Here is a 22,460-nt window from a genome sequence, read left to right as displayed (position 1 = left end):
ACCCCCAACACACCGCCGCCTTGATTAGCCGGAATCAATAGAGTCTCTGTGGTTTTTCTGTTTGCATGCATGTGTGCGTGTGTGTATGCTAGTGCGTTAGTGTGTATGCCTCCACTGTGCACGTGGCTCTAACCCCAGCACACATAAACACACCGCCCCAGTGGCCAGATAGCTGCCACCCACACTGAGCCACAACTTACTCTGCAGCTGCAGTCCCAACGCCTCCAAGCTGACACAAATCTGCCGTGACACTTCTGTAATGCAGTCACATGTACACGGTGAACATAGTTTATCCGATTTTAAATCCATTTAAAATTTGCCCTTTTTCCTGTCTATTTGTCATGTGGAATATTATTATGCCTTTTATATTGTTTAGTGTTCATTTTATTTGATGAAACTGACTTCAGTTTATGGATTGTAGATGTATGTTTATTATACAAAATTACAGTTCAGCTGTGTACAATTTTCTAAAATTGTACATTTGTTTCGACCGCCTTGTTTTTTGACAGCTGGCCTTTGCTGGATGGGTTTTCCTTCTCTACTAACTACTTTAAAATGCTGCTCCATAGTAAATATACTGCATTTCTATAGTGGTTTTCTATTTCATTCTTCTTACAAGGTTCATTCACCCTTTCACACACACATTTTTACAAAAACTTTTTTTTCTGTGCCTAACCATTTTGCCTAACATTCACACACACACTCACACTTAGATGGAAATGTCAGGGGCAGCTCGGTGTTTAGTATGTTGCCCAAGGATGCTTCAGCATGCAAACTAGAGACGCCAGGGATAAAACCACCTTCTGGTTATTATATGACCAGCCCTACCTCCTGCCCCAGCTGCCCCAATTGTCAGTCACTTTTTATCTTCTTTGAAAATTTCTTCTTCTGTGATTATTTAAGTGGGATATTTATCATGTTGGAAAATTTACCTTGTGCTGTTCATCAATCTCCTTTTCATCGTATCTTACAATATTTAATCTGTGCCCAGAGCTCTGGTTTCCTTGTGGACGCTGCACAAGCTGACCTCTGTTGTGCCTGAGAATTCATCTCTTCAGTGCAAGGTTACATAAATCAAGAAATGCGTGTGTGGCTGTTTTCAAGGATAGCTGATAGTTTGTGTTTTACATAGTTGTGTCTTACTGCTTCATTTGTGATGTCTCGCATCTTTCTGAAATCTCACAGTTCAGTTTCTGACTTGTTTAGACCGTTCCTTTATATGTGCCGTAGAGGTAAAGCAGATCATCAACTAACCAGAGGTTGATGGTTTGATCCCTGGCACTCCAGTCTGCATACCAAAGTATCCTTGGGCAATATACTAAAGTCTGAGTTGCCCCTTTTTCACTGACTCATTCACATAAGTGTGAATGTTAGATTTATTAGCACATAAATGTAGAAAAAAGTGATAGTATGAGTGGGTGAATGTTGTGTAAAGCACATTTATGTAAGTGCTTTCATGTATTTAGTCTAAACTGCATTTGTACTCACTGTTCTTGCAGTGGTCACAGTGGCACAAAGGTTCTACTTTAGGGGTCCTTTTTGATAAACATACGGCCTGCGGTCCAGAACCTGCCCACCAAATGAACTAATCTGGCCCACTAATTTGAAAAATGTAGAATGTTTATTTGTTACACAGTAAAAAAAAATCTGTGAATTTACTGATAATTTATTTTGCTTTTTTAGTAAATAAAGCCCATTTTTCCCACAGTGTAAGCCCAGAGAGCCACACTGCAGTCTGCTACTGCAGCATTTCTTCATAATGTGGAAAAACTGAGACATATTGCTAAACACCTGCTTCATCTTTTTAAAGATATCCCAGGGACTGTATGTGTAGTTAAACACATTTTACATGTTAGCGCTTAAACTAAGGGAAGCAGGTTTTTTAATAGCTTGTTGGGCAATAGCCTTACTGTTCCCGCGCACTTCAGATGAAACCGGGCTGTATGTGGCAAATTATAAACGAGTTCTCACTCCTGGTCTAACCTGTTTGCTTATATTGATGAATAGAATAAATTGCTCAGTTTTGCTGCACTCTGCATTGTTGTGCATGATTGCAATCCCACTTCAAGACATACAGAGATGAAACCTTAGAAAAAGTGGTTCAACAAGCTGTTAAGGCCCCTCCCTGCATGATTATTAATCCCCAGTGGGTCATGAGTTTCCCAGTCATAAAATTCCTTGCAGTCACCTCCCCCAACAAGGCTGCATGGCAGGATTAAAGACTAGGGTGTTGGGTGTCTATAGCAAAATGCAACTGCAGGGTCAGAGCATGGCCCTGCATGTCTCAGTATCAGGTATCAAAGAAGATTGGGAAATAACGTGTTCCAACGTACTAAATGTGTAGTATGCATTAAGCAAACCAGACGCTGTCTTCATCAGATGGTTTGGAGATCACCGTAGGTTCGTTTTGGCTGATGGTAGCCTGTCAAGACAAGGTTTCGCTCCATCTTCTAGTTGGCAGACAAGTTTTGGGATCACATCCAGACAAAAATACAGAGTAGCATTGGCCAAAGTCTGCTGATGAAAATAGAGTTCATGCACGTGATAGAAAAACGCCAGACTGCTATGTTTTATCATGTAGATGACTCCCTCTTGGCTGATGTCTGTATTATGACTAATTATTTCTGTTTGTGTGAATGGTGATTTAGTGCTGCAGTCTGCTCCTACAAGACAGCCTTTTGTCCTAAACCGTCCTCTTTCTCAATGAGTGACTGTGCGGCTGCTGTCAGCTCACATGGATCCCAGAGGCAGCGTCGAGGTGCCCCGTTCCCTCGGCAAACATGCCAGTGTCCTCCAGAGTGGGGGGTCCCGCTGCAAGGAGCAACTCTGAGTTCCCCCCACAATGCTCGGCGGCCCAATAAGGGAACAGAATTTGGCTCGGAGGACGTCAAGCAAACATGCAGCAAATGGCACTTTTATTTGCTTGCCGTCACATCCCCTCCCCCAGCGACCTTCATTTACTGGGATCCACAGTGCCATTTCCAGCAGCCCCATGGCAACAGCAGGACTTGTCAACAGGGGTACAACTTTCTCATGATGTCACCGTGCCGTGAATGATTTGCAGCCCCTAGAAAGTTGATGAAACTCCTTGAACTGATATTTTCTTGCAAACACAAAACAACACAAGCTTTGGATTTATAGATATGAAGCTTCACTTTGAACTGGATAGAAGGAGCATATTTTGCATCAAGTTAATAAGAACACGGTCTTGCTTTCTTTCATTCAATGATGCGATACATTGTAACTGGAACATTATAGAAATATTCACAGACCTGAATGACAAAAGCCCATCCTGTCGCTACACCTACCCTGACTCAATCTTGCCTTTGAATGAGCGTGTTGTTGTGTGCTCTATACAACCTGTCATTCATCAGCACTTGCTTCTTTTCTAATTGTGATAATGTGACCTGCTCAGGCCCCATTGCTCTCAGCCTGTCAGATGCATCGGTCAGAGAGGAAGATCTCCTGTTTGCACAGCCCAGTGAGCACCAGTTGCTTTGCCCTGTTGGTTGACTCCTCCTTGGTAACTGGGCCAACCCACTTTGACCTCTGACCGGGGCTGTGGCCTTTGGATAGGTGGAGAAAAAAATGGCTCCTGCCTAAATTCAGCCATTAAATTCTGGAGTAGACGGGGCCATGCCCTCTAGCCTCCAAAGGAAACACACATTTTAGGGCATTGTGGCATGACAAAGATCATCAGCCCATGGCGGTGCAAGTGCAGAGCGTGATAGATTGCGTAATTTAACATGTGACATTTGATGGATGTCCAAATGAGGGCTATAATAGGTTGTGTGAAGGATAGGTAGGAAGTGAACACTTAGATTTCCACACAGGAGCGGATGTGAGCTGTTTGCTCTGAGGACAGAATGATGGATCGATTCTGAATGGGGGACAACGGCACTAAAGAGGATCTAGGTGCATCCTCCCTGTGTTTAATATACAAACATTACTGTTTGTCCGGACAGCGAGACAGTTTCTAAGGCTAACACAATTCAAAGTAATATGTCAACAACACTGAACAAACCAAGAAATGAATGTGGCAAAAGTCACATTTAGCGAGGTAACAAATAAACATGTTTCCACCCTCATTGACTAATGCTCCACTGCTCCATTCGTGTCAAACAATCCCAATAACCATGCCAGAGTCCTTGGATCCAAGATTTCTCACAAAATTGCGTAGCCACCCCTTCTTTTCTTTTTTGTTTTCAAGGAGCCACACTTTATTGTAATATTTTAAAGTGTGCTTGAGTTATAACAGTTCTTCAGGCTTGTAGTTTTTCATTGGTGATTAAATCCTTTTTCACTCATTTTCAAGCCAGTCCTTGTACCTGACTATTTGAAGCCACTTAACGTTGCTCCATGAAGTGTTTAAGAATAAAAAGGCACCACACTCAAAAGTCCAACCAGTGTTGTGTCTACATACAAAAGGCAACTTAGGAAAATTGCATTTTAAATGACTTTGTTGCTAACAGCCTGTTGCAAAACAATAAATTCTTCCCTAATTTTCAAACTTAATCTACAACTAATGATCATTTTTGGTTTTTTTATTTTTATTTTTGCCCCCCCAAAAAGTGACTCCACCCAAAAATTGAAGAAACTGTAAAAGTGTCAGGCCTAAGAACTATCTGCAGTCGATGAACTATATCTGAAAATGATTTTCTTAAGAAATAGGAAAAAAAACTGAAGCATCAGATTCACAATGACTTCATTTTTCAAACTGAGAAATTACAAGAAAGCGAATAACAATACATGGCTGCTCGTATTTTCACATTTACAACATAAAGAATGGAGGGGTGACTTAAGACTTGTGAATAGCACTTTGGATGTTTAAGATATTTTCTTTCACACCAAGATTATGCCCTCCAAGTCATCTTGGCTCAGTTTTTTAATACACATTGGTGTTGAAACATCTTATACTCTGTATTCCAGGTTACATGCCACAGGAGAGCAGAGGGATTTCATTAAAATCATTACTGGCTGTAAAACAGTGCGCCGAGTCCTGAGCCGTGGCAACAGTTAATAAGCAGACAAGTGTTGGCAACAGCTGAATGGTCAGCTGGGAAAAGAATGGCTGAGGCAAGGGAAAGTATAACTACAGGGGGTCATGCACTCACACTTGCATATGTGTGTAGCTGTTTCGCATAGTAGCTTAGCACAGGTGACTCCCACTGACCATTAATCACAGTCGGGAACCTGTTGTGTTGCACAGCAGAACAGAAAAATAAGAACACAGTTACAGACCAAGAGGGGATGAAACACATATGTTTGTGGTCTCATTTATCAAGAGAAAGAAAGAAAAAAAGCATGTTTTTATTTTCCCCCTGCTTTGTTTTTGCCAACAATTTATCCCCACTGACTTTTTTTCAGACTGTTTCCTTCTCTTTTTCAGTCTCACTCTTTGGTATCTATTCCAGAAAACTGTGTTGAGGCTGTATGCAAAGGTGGCAACACCGTCACGTCGAGTTTGCCCAGTCGCAGACTAAAGAGACGAGCGCTCTGTAGTGTGACATGCTGTGTAGATTTTGTGAGGATTATCACCGCTCCACTGTGGAATGTCTTACTGGGAGAAATCAGAGTGGATGGATGAGGCCACGGGAGCCCACTCTGCTAAAAATGTGAAGCGGGCTGAAGATTTCCATTTCTAGTTTTTGTCTGTAACTACAGCAAGGCCGAAATGTTAATCTTACTCTTCATTTTATCTTTAAATTGAATCGTTTTAACATATTTATTCAATATTCAGGAGAAGACAGACCGAGGTTTCCATATATTAGAAGTTTGGTTTGATTCCCAGCTCCTCAAGTCAACATGTCAAAGTGGGTGATTGTGGCTCTGAGAGCTTTGAGTGGTCGAGCTAGACTAGAAGCATAAATGCAGTCTGCTTACCATTTTGTGTTGCTTTGTGTTTAAAATTAAAATCCTCATGAATCTCCTTTTATTGTGCAATCTATCTGCATGCAATTTTGTGAGTCTTATATTACTGCATTACTCTTTAAGTTAATTACAAGAACTGCTGATGCTCACTGTACTGTAAAGGATCACACTCTTTAGGGACCCATACTACTTACCTCTTATACAAGTAGTTGCAAATTTTAAAATCACTTGTATGCAGATAGCATCCAGCTGTTCTGCTCTTTCCCACCTAACCAGATTTCTAAACTTGCAGATCTAAAGACATATTAGACTGCCATCAAGTGTTGGTTAAAAGCTCATTTTCAACAATTACATTTCTGACTAAACAGTAGCTCAGATATTTAATCCCAAAGATCAAACAATACCTCAGATCTGCGAGATCTTCTGTAGATTAAAAATTTGTGTAACACTGGGGGTTATCTTGGACAGTTACCTGCCTTTAAGGCTTTTATGTCAGGAAGCTGACTTGATCTTTTCATCTCAGGGACACTGCTGAGGTAAGATGAAATGTTTCCAAGGTGGAATTGGAGAAATTGTTCATGCTCTTATCTTTTCCCGCTGAAATATTTGCAACTGTCTACTTAAATGTCTTGAAAAATCATCTTTAAATCAGGTTCAGTCTGTCTAAAATACAGCTAGGGATTTCATATCTCTCATATTTTGGAGTATCTTCACTCTGCCTCCTCTTAGCTTTGGAGTTCTTGTTTTAACTCTCAAAGCTTTGAATGGTTAAGACACCACAGACCCTCTCCGAACTTTTACTGACCTACTCTTCCAAGATGTTTGTTACGTCTTTGAAGCGTAGGTTACTGCTGGTGCCTTGTACTCATTTTACACTTAAGGCATTCTTTTTTGGCATTTGGGAAGTTTCATGTGTGTTCTTTAATATATGTTTTCCTTTTGTGTATTCTTTTAGGTGTCAAGCACCTTGTTACTTTGTCTGTAAAAGGTGCTTTATAAATGTACTAGAATTGCTTGTAGAGGTTTGCCAAAAGTTGGTCATGATTGAGAAAATGTTCTCATTTCATAGTAAATTAGGCTTAAACAGGCAAAAACGCTGGTAGAGCAATGTTTTTACTCTATGTTTCATTGCTGAACACAGAAGGCTCGACTCGCTTCATTATGCTTTTTCAGCCCAATGTCGCCCCCTGCAGGTTCCTCTTAATGCAGCAGCTTTCGTCGGTGTCGTCGAGGTTGGGGTACATTCCCGTACTTATCACCATTAAGCCTGCAGTGATGGGCCGAGTTACATACAGCATTAAGCCACAAACCAAAGCCATAATAATAGTGCAGTGAGAGCACAGAAAGCGGGCTTTATGTTTAAAGTCTCTCTCCAGTCCCAGAGAGACTGCTCGTATTTCCATCTGTGGTGAAATGCGGATTTATACTGTAGTCATAACAAAGCCTGAACAAGACTGACACTGCGTAATAAAAGGGTTGGATGATCATTTGTTCTGCAGACATAGCTGTCCACAAACTGATGGATTGCTTGACTGTCTAACGTAACAGTGTATAGCATGTATTCATACATCGAGGGATTACCTAACGACACACAGAAGTAAATATACAATAAGGAAGAGCTGCGTCTGCCTTTCTGATGAGGAAAACTGACAAAGACGAGGCATTGCGGGTTCCCCAAAGGCAGCACCGACCCCACGAAAGAGGGAAACTGTACTCTCCTTTCTGCTGAGTGTGACTTGGCCGAGTGTGTGCTTAAAAACTGTGTATCCACAAGGGTCGAGTTTTCAGTGAGAGCCGGGCGATATTTCATACCAAATTTAGAAAGAAAACAGTTAAAGGTATCAAGTTGAGTTCATGACGCCTGGGAAGAAATCCTGTAATAAAATAACAGTTGTTTGCCTGCGAGGGATCTGAGAGGTTGTTTATAATGGGTCTGTGAACACTGATGAACTTTGACGCTATTTGATGACCACAAAAAAACAAGACAGAGGAGCCACGATTTCAGGATTTAATTACGCCAAATTACAAAGAAATAAAACACACGATGCTTTCATTTCTTGAGAAGTTGATGTACAGACTTATAGACAGATCTTTCCTCAGCATATGGAATATAAATAGTGTGGTGAATTTACAGATCAGCAATGGGCTTGTGTGGCCAATAAGGATGCTTTTCTTTGTCCAGCTTTGTTTCTGGGAATGTGTCATTCAGGTCTTCAATCGTCATCTGGTCAAATGCGATCATGTTCTTGAATTTTTCCAGCTGGGAAAGGAAGAAAAGATGATCAGAAAAAAGAAAAAAAACAAAACATGGCTTTAATAAACCCTACTAGGCCTTAAGTGGAAATGTCTCAGCCGACTTTTTTCTCCTTCAGAATAAAATGTGCTGCCAGTTTTCCATGAACACCCAATATTCAGAAGCACTGGGTGCTACTGAATACCCACCTGAATCTGATAAATACAGAGTAAAGTGGTTGCCCCATGATCGGAAGGTTGGGGGTTCGAATCCACTGAACGGCTATTCTGAGGTACCCCTGAGCAAGGTACTGTCCCTACACACTGCTCTCCGGGCGCCTGCTCAGTGGCTGCCCACTGCTTCACTGAGTGAATGGGCCAAATGCAGAGAAAAAAAACAAGTAATTTCCCCACGGGGATCAATAAAGTATACATCATTATTATTATCATTATTATCACTGACTGTGACTGTGTTCTGGACTGCCAATTTATTTAATATTCCTCTGTCTCTGAATGTGTGCCAGCCTGAAATTAAACTGTGGCTGTCAGAGTTGGTGGAGACACGTATACATAATAATGTATACGTGTGTATATATACATATACTTGTACTTCTGGGAGTATAAGTGTTGAGGGGGGAGCGGAGGCTGCCATTGCAACTTGGATAAATGCTATAATGATTACAGAGTATCTGAAGACTGCCCTTCGCCTCAAACAGGTGGAGCTCCAAACTGCCTTTTCTGCTAATTAATTCTGTGATGTTAACGCTGTGCGCCCCAGTGCACTTTTTCCAGCAGTCACCTGTTGTCTCGGGTGTGGCTATGATACTTTAACCTGATCTAACAGGTGCAAACGTTTTCTGGACCCCCGAGGCAAGTGAAAATCCCGTCATCGCTTCCTGTGTTTCTGCTCCAGCTCCTGACAAACTGCTGCCAGGTACTAACACCTAATGCAAAACCGAGTCAAGTCAAGTAGATGCTAGCGGAAAATAGCCTGATGTTTGAGCTTAAGGAAAGATGGTGTTGAAAAAGTTAAATGTCACTTAAGTTGTCCAAAAATAACAAATGAAAAGTATAAGGCTCACCTGTTTTTCATACTGAGCGATACGAGCCTTGGATGCTTCAATGTAGGCAGTGGCTGTTTTGTTCTGGAAGACAAGTAAACATTACAAAAGACTCATTCATGTGCATGTTCATTATCCGTGTTTATGTTGTGCTTGACTTTTTTTATTTTTTCAAAATTAAACTTTGGATTTTGTCCTTCTCAGCTTTATGTTCAGGATGGGACACACATTCTTACATCCACCATCTCCAAACAGAGGCACTCACCGCTTCCTCCTCCTGAGCATTTATAATTGCTGTCTGAGTGTCTACAGGCTCCGGGACCTTCAGGGCACTGAACTGTGGGACACATTAAATATAAGGTTTATACATTCAAGTAACTGGAAAAAAGGCCACAAGTACGCAAAATACACAAAGCACAGCTGCTAATTTTTTCCCAGTATTTTTAAGCACTGGTTCAAATGTTTCTAACCCCTGTGAAAAACTGTAACTAAAGTGAATCTGGCTGCTGTTTTGGTTTAAACTTTAAAAAATGCTGGAAAAAATGAGTGCAAATTAAAAAGCATGATTATTTTGCCAAAAGCCTGTAACTGGAAAATATCAGTAATATTAATATGACGTTAACATTTTACATTTCTTCATTAAAGCTATCGTAGAGGCACTACGACACTGATTCTAAAAATGTTGGGACACTGTGTAAAATGTAAAGAACAGAATTCAAATCATATTTCATTTGCAATTCGTTGCTAATAAAACATCTCATTTTGTAACTAATTAGGTTAATTGGCAACAGGGCAGTTGCATGCTTGGTTATATAAAAAGCAGCTTAGATAGGCAGAATCTCAAAAGGAAAGGTGGGCAGAGGTTCACCCATCAACAGACTTTTATTAAAAGTGGTAGATTTTTCATATTTGATATGTTTCAAACACGTTTCTAGGTTTTACTATGAATAAAAAAAAGGAGCTTATGAGATTTACAAATCATTGCATTCTATGTTTATTTGTATGTTGCGTGGGTGCCAACTTCTTTTGAATCGGTACATTTAGTGCAGGCTTACCTTCTTTTCAAACTCATCCACCATGCCTGCTTTAGCCACAACAGATCTGTAGTAGCTCCAGTCAATAGCAGGAGGTTTCTCGGGTAGAGAGGTGAGTCTGTGAACACACAACAGCTAACTTACTGTCATCACAAGACATGTAAACAGACAAGACATGACAGAAGAGCTCCTATTGACAAAATCTGCACACTTTCACAGATGTATTCTGGGCATACTCATGATGCAATGCCAATAACAGATGCAGAGGTCGTCTAAATAAAGTTAATTACAGTTAACTAAATACTAAGAAATAATACCAAACATGTATGACACGGGTGGCAAAGAAGAGCATGCTGGTGACTTCACATCAGGCTATTTTATGGGCGCAATGCGCCTTTGTAAAATGCTGGAACAGGGTTTGAAGACTGAATACACACTTGGCAGCAATGGCATCACTTCGTGTCTTCAGGTTGTTGAACATGGTCCTCTGGTTGGGCGGCACCCTCTCAGCGAAAGCCGTCCAGTCAATGGCCTTCAGTGCAGCTCGTCTCCCAGCCATGTTTGGGAATGTGTGAGCTGAAGAGGACAACAAGACCAGAGACCGGTGTTTCAGATTAACTGGTGGGGACTGAAGCTGTCACAATTTCAGCTTTACATTTGGATTCCTGTGCTGGTTGTTTTTAATGCAACACTTCAGTCATCAGAAAGACACTAAACAAAATCTGAAAACAAATAAAAGTATTCCATAAAAAGGTTGTACTGGTTTTCATAAGAAACATATTTACATTTGCTTGACTCATTTAAAGATTCTTCTCCTGAAAGTGAAACTCCTACAAATACCTCTGTTCCCAACTTTCAGGTGACAAACTTATATTGAGGCCATTTAGTAAATCCAGCAGCTTTTTAACATCAAAAGAAGGCTCTGCGCTGCTGCAGACATTAGTAAATCTGACCCTAAACTAGAGCTGGGCGATATGAGATTTTTTCATATCACGATATGTTTTTTTCATTTCAGGCGATAACGATATCTATCACGATATAAGCCAAATAACTATATTTGTAAGATTTAAATGTGCCGTTGCTCACAAGTAAAATGTGAAATAATCAGCATCTTGTTTTTATTTAAAATTCAAATTCAATTTTTTTTTTTTTTTTTATTTGTCACGTACACAGTCATACACAGTACGATATGTAGTGAAATGTTAAATATTTATTTCCCATAATAAGTTTAACAGGGTAGATGTACTTAAGGAACATGAGACTTTTTCAGATAAATAAAGGCAAATATTGCAAACTACACAAAAGGCAGCCGCTAAAGCGTTTAAGTTTCAAAATAGGACAAACGAAACAGACTAAATTGTCAATTCCACTTAGAAACAAAATATTAATTCTAAAAATAAATCTTAGTTTGTTTTACAGAAGAACAGACAAAACTGACTAACTTTTGTCAATATCAAATAAACTGAGAACTAAAAGGAAATTCTCAATCTCTCCTTGTTGTATAGCTGAGCTTTTCAAACAGTTTTAACAGTTACTTTAGTCTGACAAAAGCCGAATGACGAATTAGCGCTTCCAGTCAGAGACTGAGGCTACGTACACACGTACACGGGTATTTTTGAAAACGGAGATTTTCCATTTTCGTTTTAAAAAATAATCCCGTCCACACATAAAGGGAGAAATGAAGGAAAACGCTGCTATGAACATGCCAAAGCAGCAGGTGGCGCTAGATTCCTAACCGTGCCTAAATGTTGGCCAATCAGAAGTCTAGAAGCCTCGGTGGGAAAAAGTAAACAAAGCTGGGGCATAGAAGCAGAACAGAGTCGTATGTGTGGACGGACAGTAACTGTGTGTATATGTAAGCATTTAAACACTGCAGAGAGTAGAATTAACAGTAACAGTATTGTAGAAATTCATTTCACCGAAACAATAACGTGGCGCAGTGTGACGCATGCACCAGTTTATTGTATTTCCAGACTTGCTTTCGGCACAATTTACAGTGCACGCTACTCTATTTTTGTCAGACTTGAAATAGCCGAAATACCTTCACACTAGGGAACTTCTATGGCTCTTCCGTTTGACAATCTCTCCGGCATTGGAACCATCATCTGTTTTCTCTTCGGTCACGCTCGGTTGATTTTTCTAGTCGGCACACTCATGTCCTCCATTATGCGCTGGCTCCATTACCCGCTGGCTGCTTCCCAAACAAACACACGTGCGGCTTGGCACTTGTGCTGTACATAACAAGTCACGCGACGTGACGCTGCGGCTGTGATTGGTTCGGCTCTGCGCTACTTAATTTGGATTGGCTGACCTTTTTTTTTTTTTTTTTGAGGACAAGAGCGGCGAGGTCTATCGCGATAGCTTAATTTCTCTATCGAGTAAAAGTTATATCGCGATACATATCGTTATCGTTCTATCGCCCAGCTCTACCCTAAACGTTCTTCCATCTTTAAAATGCCAGCCTTTGTAATAAGGGATATTTTTTCACAGGCTTTTCTCATTTAAATCACCCCATAAAACAACAGGGTTGGAACGCAGTGTGCCGCTTTGTAGTCCATCTTCAACACGGCGGACATCCTGAGTCACATCGTTAAGGAGAGACAAGTGTAAGGCTGTTCTCTTTTCCTAAGTCCTGAGAAATTCTCCTATCCACTTTTCCTTGTAAGAGTTTAGGAAAAGAGATTAGGACTAGGATACAGGAGGTACTTTTGGAAAGCATTCCAGGTGTAGTTGTGTCACAGGTTAACCGGGTTTACTGTCACAATGACAGCGTAACATGGGCTGACATCCAATCTGAGTGCAGATACGTGTATGTGTAATTGTATGGTGTAGTTGCAGTGATGATCGATCTCACATCAAAGAAAGCTTTCGGGAATATTTAAAATATCCTGGTATGTTTAAAACACATTGAGCTGGTCATTGTCTAAAAATGGAGAATGAGCACTGAGCATATAGCTGCCCACGTTAGACTGACTGGGTGAACAGCACCATGCAGGGAAACCCGAAAGTCGGTGGAGCTGATCGGTGCTGTCATAGGGAAAATATCGGCTTGTGATTTATGTTACAGAAACACAAAGGTGCGCGACCGGACAGAAGGCTTTTTAATATTTATTTATTTGTTTTTAATTAAAATAATGTAATCGTTGTCTGAAGATAATTTTCATACTGATTATCACCTTACAATCAATAACGATGCTGCTTTAACTTTCTGGGTAAAATATTGCTCAGTGAGAGCCATTAAAGGGTTGTTTTTCTTAACAGATTGTTTTTTTTTATTTATTATTGTTGTTCTTATTAAAATGTCCCATCCGCACACTTATGTTATACAGCTAACGCAATGTGCCTTCAGTCTAATGAACTTAAAACGTAGCTAAACATTAGCAGCATAAGCATCCCGAGGTTAGCACGCAGTAAACACAGTTTATACGTTGCTGTCGTTTTATTTTTTCTAACATTTTGTGAACAACTTTGAAAAAGATGTCCAAGATTAGACTGTGGCGATTAGTTTTAAGGTTTGTTTTGATAAATCTGAACTTCATGTACATACCAACTCCGCAGGGACAGACCGCCGACAGGAAGCGGAAGACTGTCTTCTTCTTCTACATATATATTGGCGGTTGGCAAACAACTGAAAGGTGCATTACCGCCACCAACTGGTATGGAGTGTGGTCTGGAATATCACTCAAAAAACCCTAAAAAACCCAAACAAACAAAGCCCATCATTAATCCTTTTCCCTATTTCCACCATAAACTCTGGGACCACAACTGCTACACCAGTTTCTCTCCACATCATATTGTAAGCCTTTTCTATGTCAAAAAACACTGCAACTACATTCTCTTTATTTATTTCTGCTGAGTTCATGTTCCAAACACAATACCGGATCCATTGCATTTCTCCCTCTTCGGAACCCACTTTGATGTTTAGATATATAGCCTTTACTTTCTGTATAGTATATTAATCTTTCATTTATCATTCGTTCCATTACTTTGCAGACATTTGATGTTAAAGCGATAGGCCTGTAAATTTCCTGGGTGGACACCACCACAGCCTCCTTCCAGCTTTGTGGCAGTTTTCCACCCTCCCAAACTCTGTTATACAACTCTAACAAAAGATCTTTAGCTGACTCACTGAGTTGGTTTAACATGATATAGCATGCCTGATCTATTCCTGGTGCTGATAATTTAGATTTCTAGAGTACTCGATGTAGTTCTGTCTTTGTAAAAGGAATATTTAATGAATCATCTGTATCCTCTACCAGTTCCAATAAGTCTCCATTCTCTGTAATTGTCATTTCTCTTCCTCATCGCCCTTCCTTACTAACATTGCCTGAACTGTGGATGTTAAAAGTTTTTGCCAACACATTTGCCTTTTTCTCATCTCATGTTACTACTCCATCCCTCAAGATTGGATAACGATACTCCCTTTTCATACCATTCATCCTTCTAATCATTGACCAAACATTCTGTATTTTTGTCTCCCTCCCCACTGAATTACAAAAACCCCTCCAGAATTCCCTCTTTGCATTTTTAATGGTTGTTTTTACCTTAGCTTGTTATCTTTTATATTCAGTGAAATTCTGAAAATTGTGATTCTTCTTTAATATCTTAAAAGCCTAATCACTTTATCACACTTCTTCGTCCACCAAGGTACAATTGTCTTCTTCCTTCTACCTTCTTTCCTTTTTATCACCCTGCTTGCCGCCTCTAAAACTGCCTCACAAATAGAATAATTTAACTCATCCACCCCCACATTCATATCAATCTTTTGCATTTCTTGATCACTAACTATTCTAAATGTATCCCAATCAGGATCATTAAAACACCACTTCTTCACCCCCTTATATCCTGTTTCTCTATAATCAACTCAATCTCTGTCATTATAGGATAATGGTCACTTTCAGTACCTGCCAGGAACAATTACCTCCCAATGAGTTTGACTCCAAAGTAAGGCCAATTGCTGATTCGGACCCTGTTATAACATTCACTCTTGTATCACTTCCATCATTTACGGAAGACGGTCAAACAGTTTAACTGCCTACATGGCTTAAAATTGCCATCTGCTGTTTGGTGTGTGTGACGATCGTGAATAGGGACGAAGGACAAATAGTACAATGAAACAAAGAAAAAAAAAGAAGAAAAAAATAGAAATCAACTAAACATAACATTCAATGCTGAAATGAATTATTCTGATAATAAATGCAAGTAAATAGCTGTAATTTGGCATGAATGTGCTTTACTAATTTTTCCAGCTTTACTCTAAAGAGCTGAATGAAATGAACCACAAACCTGGTAATTTTTACAATAAAGTAAAATTTGTAAAATTTTTAGCTGATTTCAAGCCAAAATAAACCAATAATTAATAATCTTTCAGAGACCTGAAAACAAAACACTACAAGAAGAAATACTGGTAAAATGAGAAACTTTATTTTACAACTGTTACATTTTTTTTTTTTTATTAAGAATAAACAAATTATGGCCAAACTTTGTGTCGGACAAATGGCTTCACATTTGGCTCTAGAACACTTTGGTATACAGAGAGGTTCGTACTTGAATCAGTGACTACAAGACTAGTTTCCAATAGCTGGGAATCGAATAAGCCGTGCTACCATGTTTCTTCAGAGAGAAGGTGCTTCTTCCTGTTAACCCTTCCAAACAACCCATGGTAATTAGTCTTTTTCTAACTGTTCTAATTGTCATGGACTTTAACATTTGAACTGAGCCCCGTAGTGTCTGAGATGTAGCTCCTGTTTTGTTAGTTTGTTTTTATTACAGTGCCACTGAGCATTGCATTGCCTGACCTTGGGGTGTATTTGCTGGGGAAGAGTGTGAGATTGTGTTAGCATACACCTGAATGCTCCACACCAGAAAACTGCCAAAACCTCTACTTTTATAGAGGTGCTCATGCTGGTTTTTAAAAAACAACAACAAAAAAACCAAAAAACAAAATCTTAGTAGCATTTCACATAAGATGAACATGTGGATAACTGTGAATAATAAATAATCTGCTCTGGACTGCAGTGAATGATTGCACAGACAAGACAGACTGACATTGTTAATGATAGGAGGACAGCTGAGTTACAAAGAAAAATGTTGAACTTTGAATTTAATACTGACTACATACACTCCTAAAACTGTCCAGATTCGCTGTTGTATAGTGTAGGCTGCTCTGTTGTATCAGACAACTGCATTTCTTCTGACAGACTGAGCGATAAGTGATCAGTGATGACTATCAGAAGATCACTGTAGTCCTGGAATACTCCAAGGGGAACACAAGCAGACAATCAAAATTTGGGTGAATATGCTTTTACTTTGTCTTTGGTTTCATGAGCCTGTGGTGCATCATGCACACAGTTAACACTTAATATCAATGAAATCAAAGATTGCAATCCTGAATGCACTGAAATTAACCACTGACATTCACTTGGAAATGATTAACCCTGAATATACACGCACGTCAGCCAGTGAGGGTGAGTGGAAGTTAAAGATTACACATGAAGTAATAAAATCCAGAGCAAACCAGCAGTCAGCAATATTTATTTACAAGACCCAGCATTTTGCAACCTAGATGTATTTTCACTCTACTTAGATCCAGCTGTCAGTCTAATGCCGACACAGATTTTATCCTTGCTGCTCGGATCCTGTGCCCACAGTCTCAGATGTGTGAATGGACTCAAATACAGCAACACGTGGAAATCATGCTCCGCAGCTTTACTGCAGTGGTGCCGGTAAGTTTATGTGACTAATTTTTAGCACATGTGCAATTCTGAGCAGCATAAAGATTCATCATTTTTTAGGTTTTTTCATTGCATTGGCTCTTCAAAACGATCATTTTAATTGCATTAGTCATTTTATGCCCTGATTGTTCTTAGCTTTTAACAGTGAGACTGAGCTTGATTACTGTGCACTGGTGCATGTTTGAATGCATTTTTTATTTATTTGACTTAAAGGTAAATATTTAAACAATCTCTGTTTTGGAGGAAGGAAGGTTCAGGGTTTAAGTAGTCATCATCATGGGCTCATCTGATTAGAATGAGAATAAGCAGTCAATCATTTACAGGTTTTGTCATTTTATTGAATAATGGGTAAAGGAAGGAAAGACACATGGACTGCTATCTCTAAAAAGGACAAAGTATGATTTAAGTGACTCAAAATGATACATGAACTCAGGCGACTCAAAGAGAAACTCACCTCAGCGGCTGCCCCTTGTGGGAGTGAAGAAAGAGTGAGCGGTAGGTGAGTGCAGTCCTTATATAACGAGTGACAGGTGAGTGCAATTAAGGCCAAGCACCACACCCAATCAAAGGTGAGGAAAAGAAACAAGGTGCATCTGGTGAAGTGAATGTGCTAAAAGGTGAGCCTTTGCAACAATCTCCTCATTAATGACAATTACGACCTGTGGATTCCAGTTGGGTATTATCGGCAATAATATCACTAAAAATGCACTAAACTCACAGGTCGTACCATCTGATCTCCGAACCCTGTGTTCTATATCAGGGCTCTTCACGTGGACAGTCCTCCTCAAAACCCATCACTGACCACCAGCTATGTCCACGGCACCTCCTCTTTCTCACTACTCCCCCTGACTGTGAGCCAGAGTCTGGATGCAACTGCCCAACGCTGGCCTGAACGGGAAGCTGTGATCTTTGTGCAGGATGGCATCCGAAAAACGTTTGCACAGTTTCAACAAGACGTACGTGATTTCATCCATTTAGCTTTTGCTTTTTCATGCATTTGACAACCCTTACATGTTATTTATATGTATTTAGTTGTTGTTTTAGTGGTTGAATCTGACGTTTTAATCATATTAATATGGGCTTTTCCCATTAAGATCCAAGATGTAGGACCTTTACTGTCAGTGATGACTTTGCATAAGAATCTGGTTGATTGTTAAACCCGATTACATCATTTTAAGAAAAGCATGGACATAAAATGTGGTTCCTGGAAAGTATTAACCTGGTTTGATAGTGACTCTCTGTGCACCATCTGTAGTTTGTCTTTTGAAGAAATTAAAAAATAAGATTAGCTGTGTGAAAAAGCCCATCTTACTGACATCAGAAAGAGACTTAAAAACAAAAAGAAAAGACAGAAGAAGCTTATTTAAGTTTGCTGCTTTTTACCACAGAACCCTGTTAATCATTTTTAACTTTTGAAAGTGTTGTGTGTTTTTTTTTTTTTGTCATTTTATTTTTGTGCAGGTTGACAAGGCTGCTGCAGGCCTTCTTGCTCTGGGGCTGAAGCGAGGCGATCGACTGGGAGTCTGGGGGCCAAACACATATCAGTGGATCCTTTTCCAGTTTGCTTCAGCCAAGGCTGGAATCATACTGGTTAGTACAGGAGCTGTGTACATGCCCTTGAAACAGCTTTTACAGCACCGTAGCTTGTGTTATCAAACACAGTCAAATGTAAGTGACAAGGACATTGAACCTGACAGTTGCATAGAGGAGCTGTTATGTAATCTCACAATTTTATGCTCACCAGCTCAAAAGTAATCTGTCATCATCACCTATAGTATAATGTGCATAATCAGACACCTTTCTCACTCACTATGTGTTAACAGACCTCTCTGCATTAAATCATACTTGTTATTAATCTCTGGCTCTCTTCCACAGCATGTCTTTTATCCTGTCTTCCTTCTCTCGTGTGAGGGAGTTTTTCCTTCCTACTGTCGCCAACCTGCTCGCTCATAGGGGGTCATATGATTGTTGGGTTTTTCTCTGTATGCATTATTGTAGGGTCTACCTACAATATAAAGCATCTTGAGGCAACTGTTATTGTGATTTGGTGCTCTTTAAATAAAATTGATTTGAATGATATGGTATGATTTCTGTAGTCTTTTGAAAAAAGACAGTGAAGCTTTGCATGGATAAAACTTTTGTCTTTGAACTGTTATCTTTGCAGGTGCCCTTGAACCCAGCCTATCAGGTAAAGGAAGTGGAGTTCACTATACTAAAGGTACAGTCAGTTGGCCCTATTGGGACAATAGCCTGAAATTGAATAGAAATGTTTAGCCTGCTTACAATTTCTATGCTGTACTTCCATCGGTTACTGATAATTTACTGGATTATTCAAGCGTAAAGGAATTTGAATGTATTTAAACAGATTTGTTGCATCTAGGTCCAGTGTAAGGCAGTGGTATGTCCAACCAGCTTTAAAACCCAGAGATTTTGTGAGATGCTGAGGGAGATTTGCCCAGAGATTGGCACAACACCAGGAGGCAAATTTAAAAGCTCCAGGTTAGTCAGATTCAAATATCCCTCCTCTGCTGATATTAAGGGACTATGAAATCTTTTTATAACTTATCACTTTTAAAAAAATGATAGTGTTGAAGTTGAAGCTGTTTAGGATTTGAGACAAAGATATGGTCATGTTTTTTTTTAGGTTGCCATACTTGGAAATGGTGATTGTGACCGACAGCAGGCAGCCAGGGATGCTCCACGTAGATGATGTGATGCAAGCAGGGGAGAGTCGGCACCACAGAGAGCTGATGGATCTGCAGAGCAAGCTTTCCTTTGATGACCCCATCAACATTCAGTTTACATCAGTAACATTCAGTGTTTCAACTTTTTCCAGGGCACACATGTATCATATTGACCTGTAACAACAATTAGAGCATTGAAAACGATCTAATAATCATTCTGCTCATTGTTGTACAAATTGCTCATTTGTATAAGGGTACGACTGGGAACCCAAAAGGAGCTGTGCTTTCCCACCACAACATTGTAAATAATGCCTACTTCCTGGGCCTCCGCGTCGGTTACGGATGGAGAGTAAGTTCATGTACGTGTTACTAACAAGAAGAAAGCACAAATAATAGTGAATTACTTCCTTATCTCTATTCACCATCAGCCTCGGGTGCGAGTGTGTGTGCCTGTTCCATTCTACCACTGCTTCGGCTCCGTGCTTGGAGGAATGAGCATGGCAGTTCACGGCATCACGCTAGTTTTTCCTTCCGCAGCCTACAACAGCTGTGCCAATTTAGAGGCCATTCAAAGTGAAAAGTACAGCACCACTCATCTTCACTATCATAAGTGTCCAGCTGTACGAGAATAAGCACTTTCACAGATTACCATCCATGTCTTTTCTTTTACTCCAGGTGCAATTTTGTGTACGGTACCCCCACCATGTTCACTGATCTGCTAAGCCAAGATTTACAAAAATATGATTTGTCTTCAGTTGAAGCTGGTGAGAGACCAAAAGACATGACACCACATTTAATGGGTTAAAATTGGTGTCATGTCTACCCTTCATATTTGCTACTGCATTTTTAGGGATCATGGGAGGTTCTCCGTGCCCTCCAGAGATTGTGAGAAGACTGACAACAGACATGAATATGAAGGAGATAACAGTGAGATGATACCTCTTCAGATAACACTAAAACTTACCGGAGAAGCACGTACCAGCACATAGCAACATATGCAAATCATTTTTCCCCCAGTTATGCTATGGAACAACTGAAAATAGTCCTGTTACATTTCTTGGGTTTCCAGAGGACAACGAGAAGCTGAAGATTAACACCGTAGGATGCATCCTGGGTCACACTGAGGTATAATTTCTTTCCCACACAAACCTTCATCTACACATCCCTCTAACACAGTGACACGTGGTATTTTTGCATGCCTTAACCTTAGGCTAAATTGGTGGACCCCACTACTGGGGAGATTGTCCCTCTTGGGGCCTCAGGTGAGCTGCTGATCAGAGGCAGCTGTGTGATGCATGGGTACTGGGATGAGCCAGAGAAAACCAGAGAGGTGATCTCCCAAGACCGCTGGTACAGGACTGGGTAAGGTGGAGTTTCACATATGTCCCTAGATACACAATTGTTGAGTAGAGGGCAGTGTGGGAAGTGTAGTTGTTGTCTGTACAGTGACACAGCCAGTCTGAACAGTCTGGGATACTGCTCCATTGAAGGACGCATAAAGGATATGATCATTCGAGGAGGAGAGAACATCTATCCAGTTGAGATAGAGCAATTTCTCTACAAGCATCCCAAAGTAAAGGAAGTGCAGGTAAGATTAAACCACTTGGGGGCAGCATATGAGTACTAAGTAGTGTCTCTGTGTGGGTATAGAGCTTAAAAATACTATTTTGGTTGTTGTAAGCAATAAGCAGCCTCTGAGAATACGCATTAATCAGCTGTAGTGTTCGGTATAAACTGTAACTCTTCCTTCCCGTGCTTTCAGGTGGTTGGAGTGAAAGATGAGCGGCTGGGTGAGCAAGTTTGTGCTTGCATCAAGCTGAAGGAGGGTCAGAGTTCCAGTGCGGAAGAGATAAGAGCTTTCTGCAAAGGCCAGGTAGGAAGAGATAAAACATAAGACTGCTAGCACCTGTAACCACTTTAAATTGAAGCATGACTGTAGCTTGCCCACTCTTGCTTTTAGATTTCTCACTTCAAGATCCCACACTATGTGTTATTTGTGGACAGCTACCCTCTCACGGTCTCTGGAAAGGTAGGAAACGTTCACACCAACATGCCATCTGTTTCCGCCATGTATTTATATACTCATAACACATAATTAATATGAAATGAAATATTTTTCTAGATCAAGAAGAACATATTAAAGGAAACAATGGAGAAGAAGTTGGGCCTTTAATTTTGTGTCCACGGTTGGAGAGCACCTGAAATGCAGAACAGTGGAAACTGGAACATTTCCATGTTCTTTTTAAATTGTAGTTGTGGGTGCTATATAAATAAAAATTATTACATTGTTGTTGTTGTTGTTTTTAAACCAACCATAAAACTTTCTTAACCAAACTATGAAACTTAAATTGCCGAACTGTTCTGTTTTTTTTAAGATCTATGACAACACCAATATTTCACTGAATTAAAAGACAAATTGTACCATTGTGCAGTGTGACAAAAAGAACAAAACAAAAAAACCTTTGGGAAAACGATGCTTTGGAAAAGTAAAAGTAAGCGCTCTTTGTGCTGTGTAATCATGAAGCTCCTTTAAACCACTACCACCCTTCTAACCTGGGACACTGTTGAATGGTTAGTAATGGTGCTTTTCTATTCAGTTTGTGCACTCAAAGTTTTTTCTTATTACTAGTCTCATTTACACAGATGTTCAAATTATTGCTCATTTTCTATGTCGAACAAGTTGTAACCTTGTAACATTCTCACTCCTGATGGATGCGCTGGGTTTAATATCTTGTTTAAGGATACTTCAACACAAAGGCTGGAAGAGCCAGAGATCAAACCATCAACCTTCTGATTAGTAAACAAAACCACTATATCTTGATTCACTACTACTGTGTACATTTC

The 22,460-nt window shown here is 40.0% G+C and overlaps 2 protein-coding genes across 3 annotated transcripts; one reads left to right on the top strand and one right to left on the bottom strand.

Moving 5' to 3' along the window:
* Nucleotides 1-7,865: 7,865 nt before the first annotated feature.
* atp5pd (ATP synthase peripheral stalk subunit d) lies at nt 7,866-13,890 on the bottom strand. The gene is made up of 6 exons (XM_004559497.1): nt 13,746-13,890; nt 10,636-10,774; nt 10,220-10,316; nt 9,430-9,501; nt 9,186-9,248; nt 7,866-8,131 (listed from the first exon to the last, which is right to left on the bottom strand). Exons 2-6 carry the CDS (start codon nt 10,755-10,757, stop codon nt 8,000-8,002), a joined length of 486 nt encoding a protein of 161 aa, XP_004559554.1. The 5' UTR covers nt 10,758-10,774; nt 13,746-13,890; the 3' UTR covers nt 7,866-7,999.
* A 2,728-nt stretch (nt 13,891-16,618) lies between these two features.
* LOC101486716 (medium-chain acyl-CoA ligase ACSF2, mitochondrial) lies at nt 16,619-21,906 on the top strand. Of its 2 annotated transcripts, XM_004559496.5 has the most exons (16): nt 16,629-16,923; nt 17,693-17,888; nt 18,394-18,522; nt 19,097-19,150; nt 19,313-19,431; nt 19,577-19,739; nt 19,870-19,965; nt 20,045-20,196; nt 20,292-20,380; nt 20,467-20,543; nt 20,634-20,741; nt 20,827-20,978; nt 21,063-21,204; nt 21,379-21,489; nt 21,577-21,645; nt 21,739-21,906. In XM_004559496.5, exons 1-16 carry the CDS (start codon nt 16,802-16,804, stop codon nt 21,787-21,789), a joined length of 1,830 nt encoding a protein of 609 aa, XP_004559553.1. In that variant the 5' UTR covers nt 16,629-16,801; the 3' UTR covers nt 21,790-21,906. The 2 variants fall into 2 exon arrangements, with proteins under 2 accessions (XP_076739365.1, XP_004559553.1); XM_076883250.1 differs by lacking the exons at nt 21,577-21,645; nt 21,739-21,906 and having other exon boundaries at nt 16,619-16,923; nt 21,107-21,204; nt 21,379-21,488.
* Nucleotides 21,907-22,460: the final 554 nt, after the last annotated feature.

The sequence above is a fragment of the Maylandia zebra genome, linkage group LG4 (genome assembly GCF_041146795.1).
Source record: "Maylandia zebra isolate NMK-2024a linkage group LG4, Mzebra_GT3a, whole genome shotgun sequence".
NCBI lineage: Eukaryota > Metazoa > Chordata > Actinopteri > Cichliformes > Cichlidae > Maylandia > Maylandia zebra.
The sequence above is the reverse complement of the archived record's forward strand: the minus strand, read 5'-3'. Positions and strand labels throughout refer to the sequence as shown.

What these genes read in the sequence shown, in the direction of transcription:
- atp5pd (XM_004559497.1), bottom strand. Translation starts at nt 10,757, where the DNA reads ATGGCTGGGAGACGAGCTGCACTGAAGGCCATTGACTGGACGGCTTTC. An exon ending in TGGATGAGTTTGAAAAGAAG is followed by an intron (nt 9,502 to 10,219) that starts GTAAGCCTGCAC and finishes TGTGTCCCACAG; the next exon opens with TTCAGTGCCCTGAAGGTCCC. An exon ending in TCGCTCAGTATGAAAAACAG is followed by an intron (nt 8,132 to 9,185) that starts GTGAGCCTTATA and finishes TTCCTTTCCCAG; the next exon opens with CTGGAAAAATTCAAGAACAT.
- LOC101486716 (XM_004559496.5), top strand. Translation starts at nt 16,802, where the DNA reads ATGCCGACACAGATTTTATCCTTGCTGCTCGGATCCTGTGCCCACAGT. An exon ending in TTGCACAGTTTCAACAAGAC is followed by an intron (nt 17,889 to 18,393) that starts GTACGTGATTTC and finishes ATTTTTGTGCAG; the next exon opens with GTTGACAAGGCTGCTGCAGG. An exon ending in CCAAAGTAAAGGAAGTGCAG is followed by an intron (nt 21,205 to 21,378) that starts GTAAGATTAAAC and finishes CCGTGCTTTCAG; the next exon opens with GTGGTTGGAGTGAAAGATGA.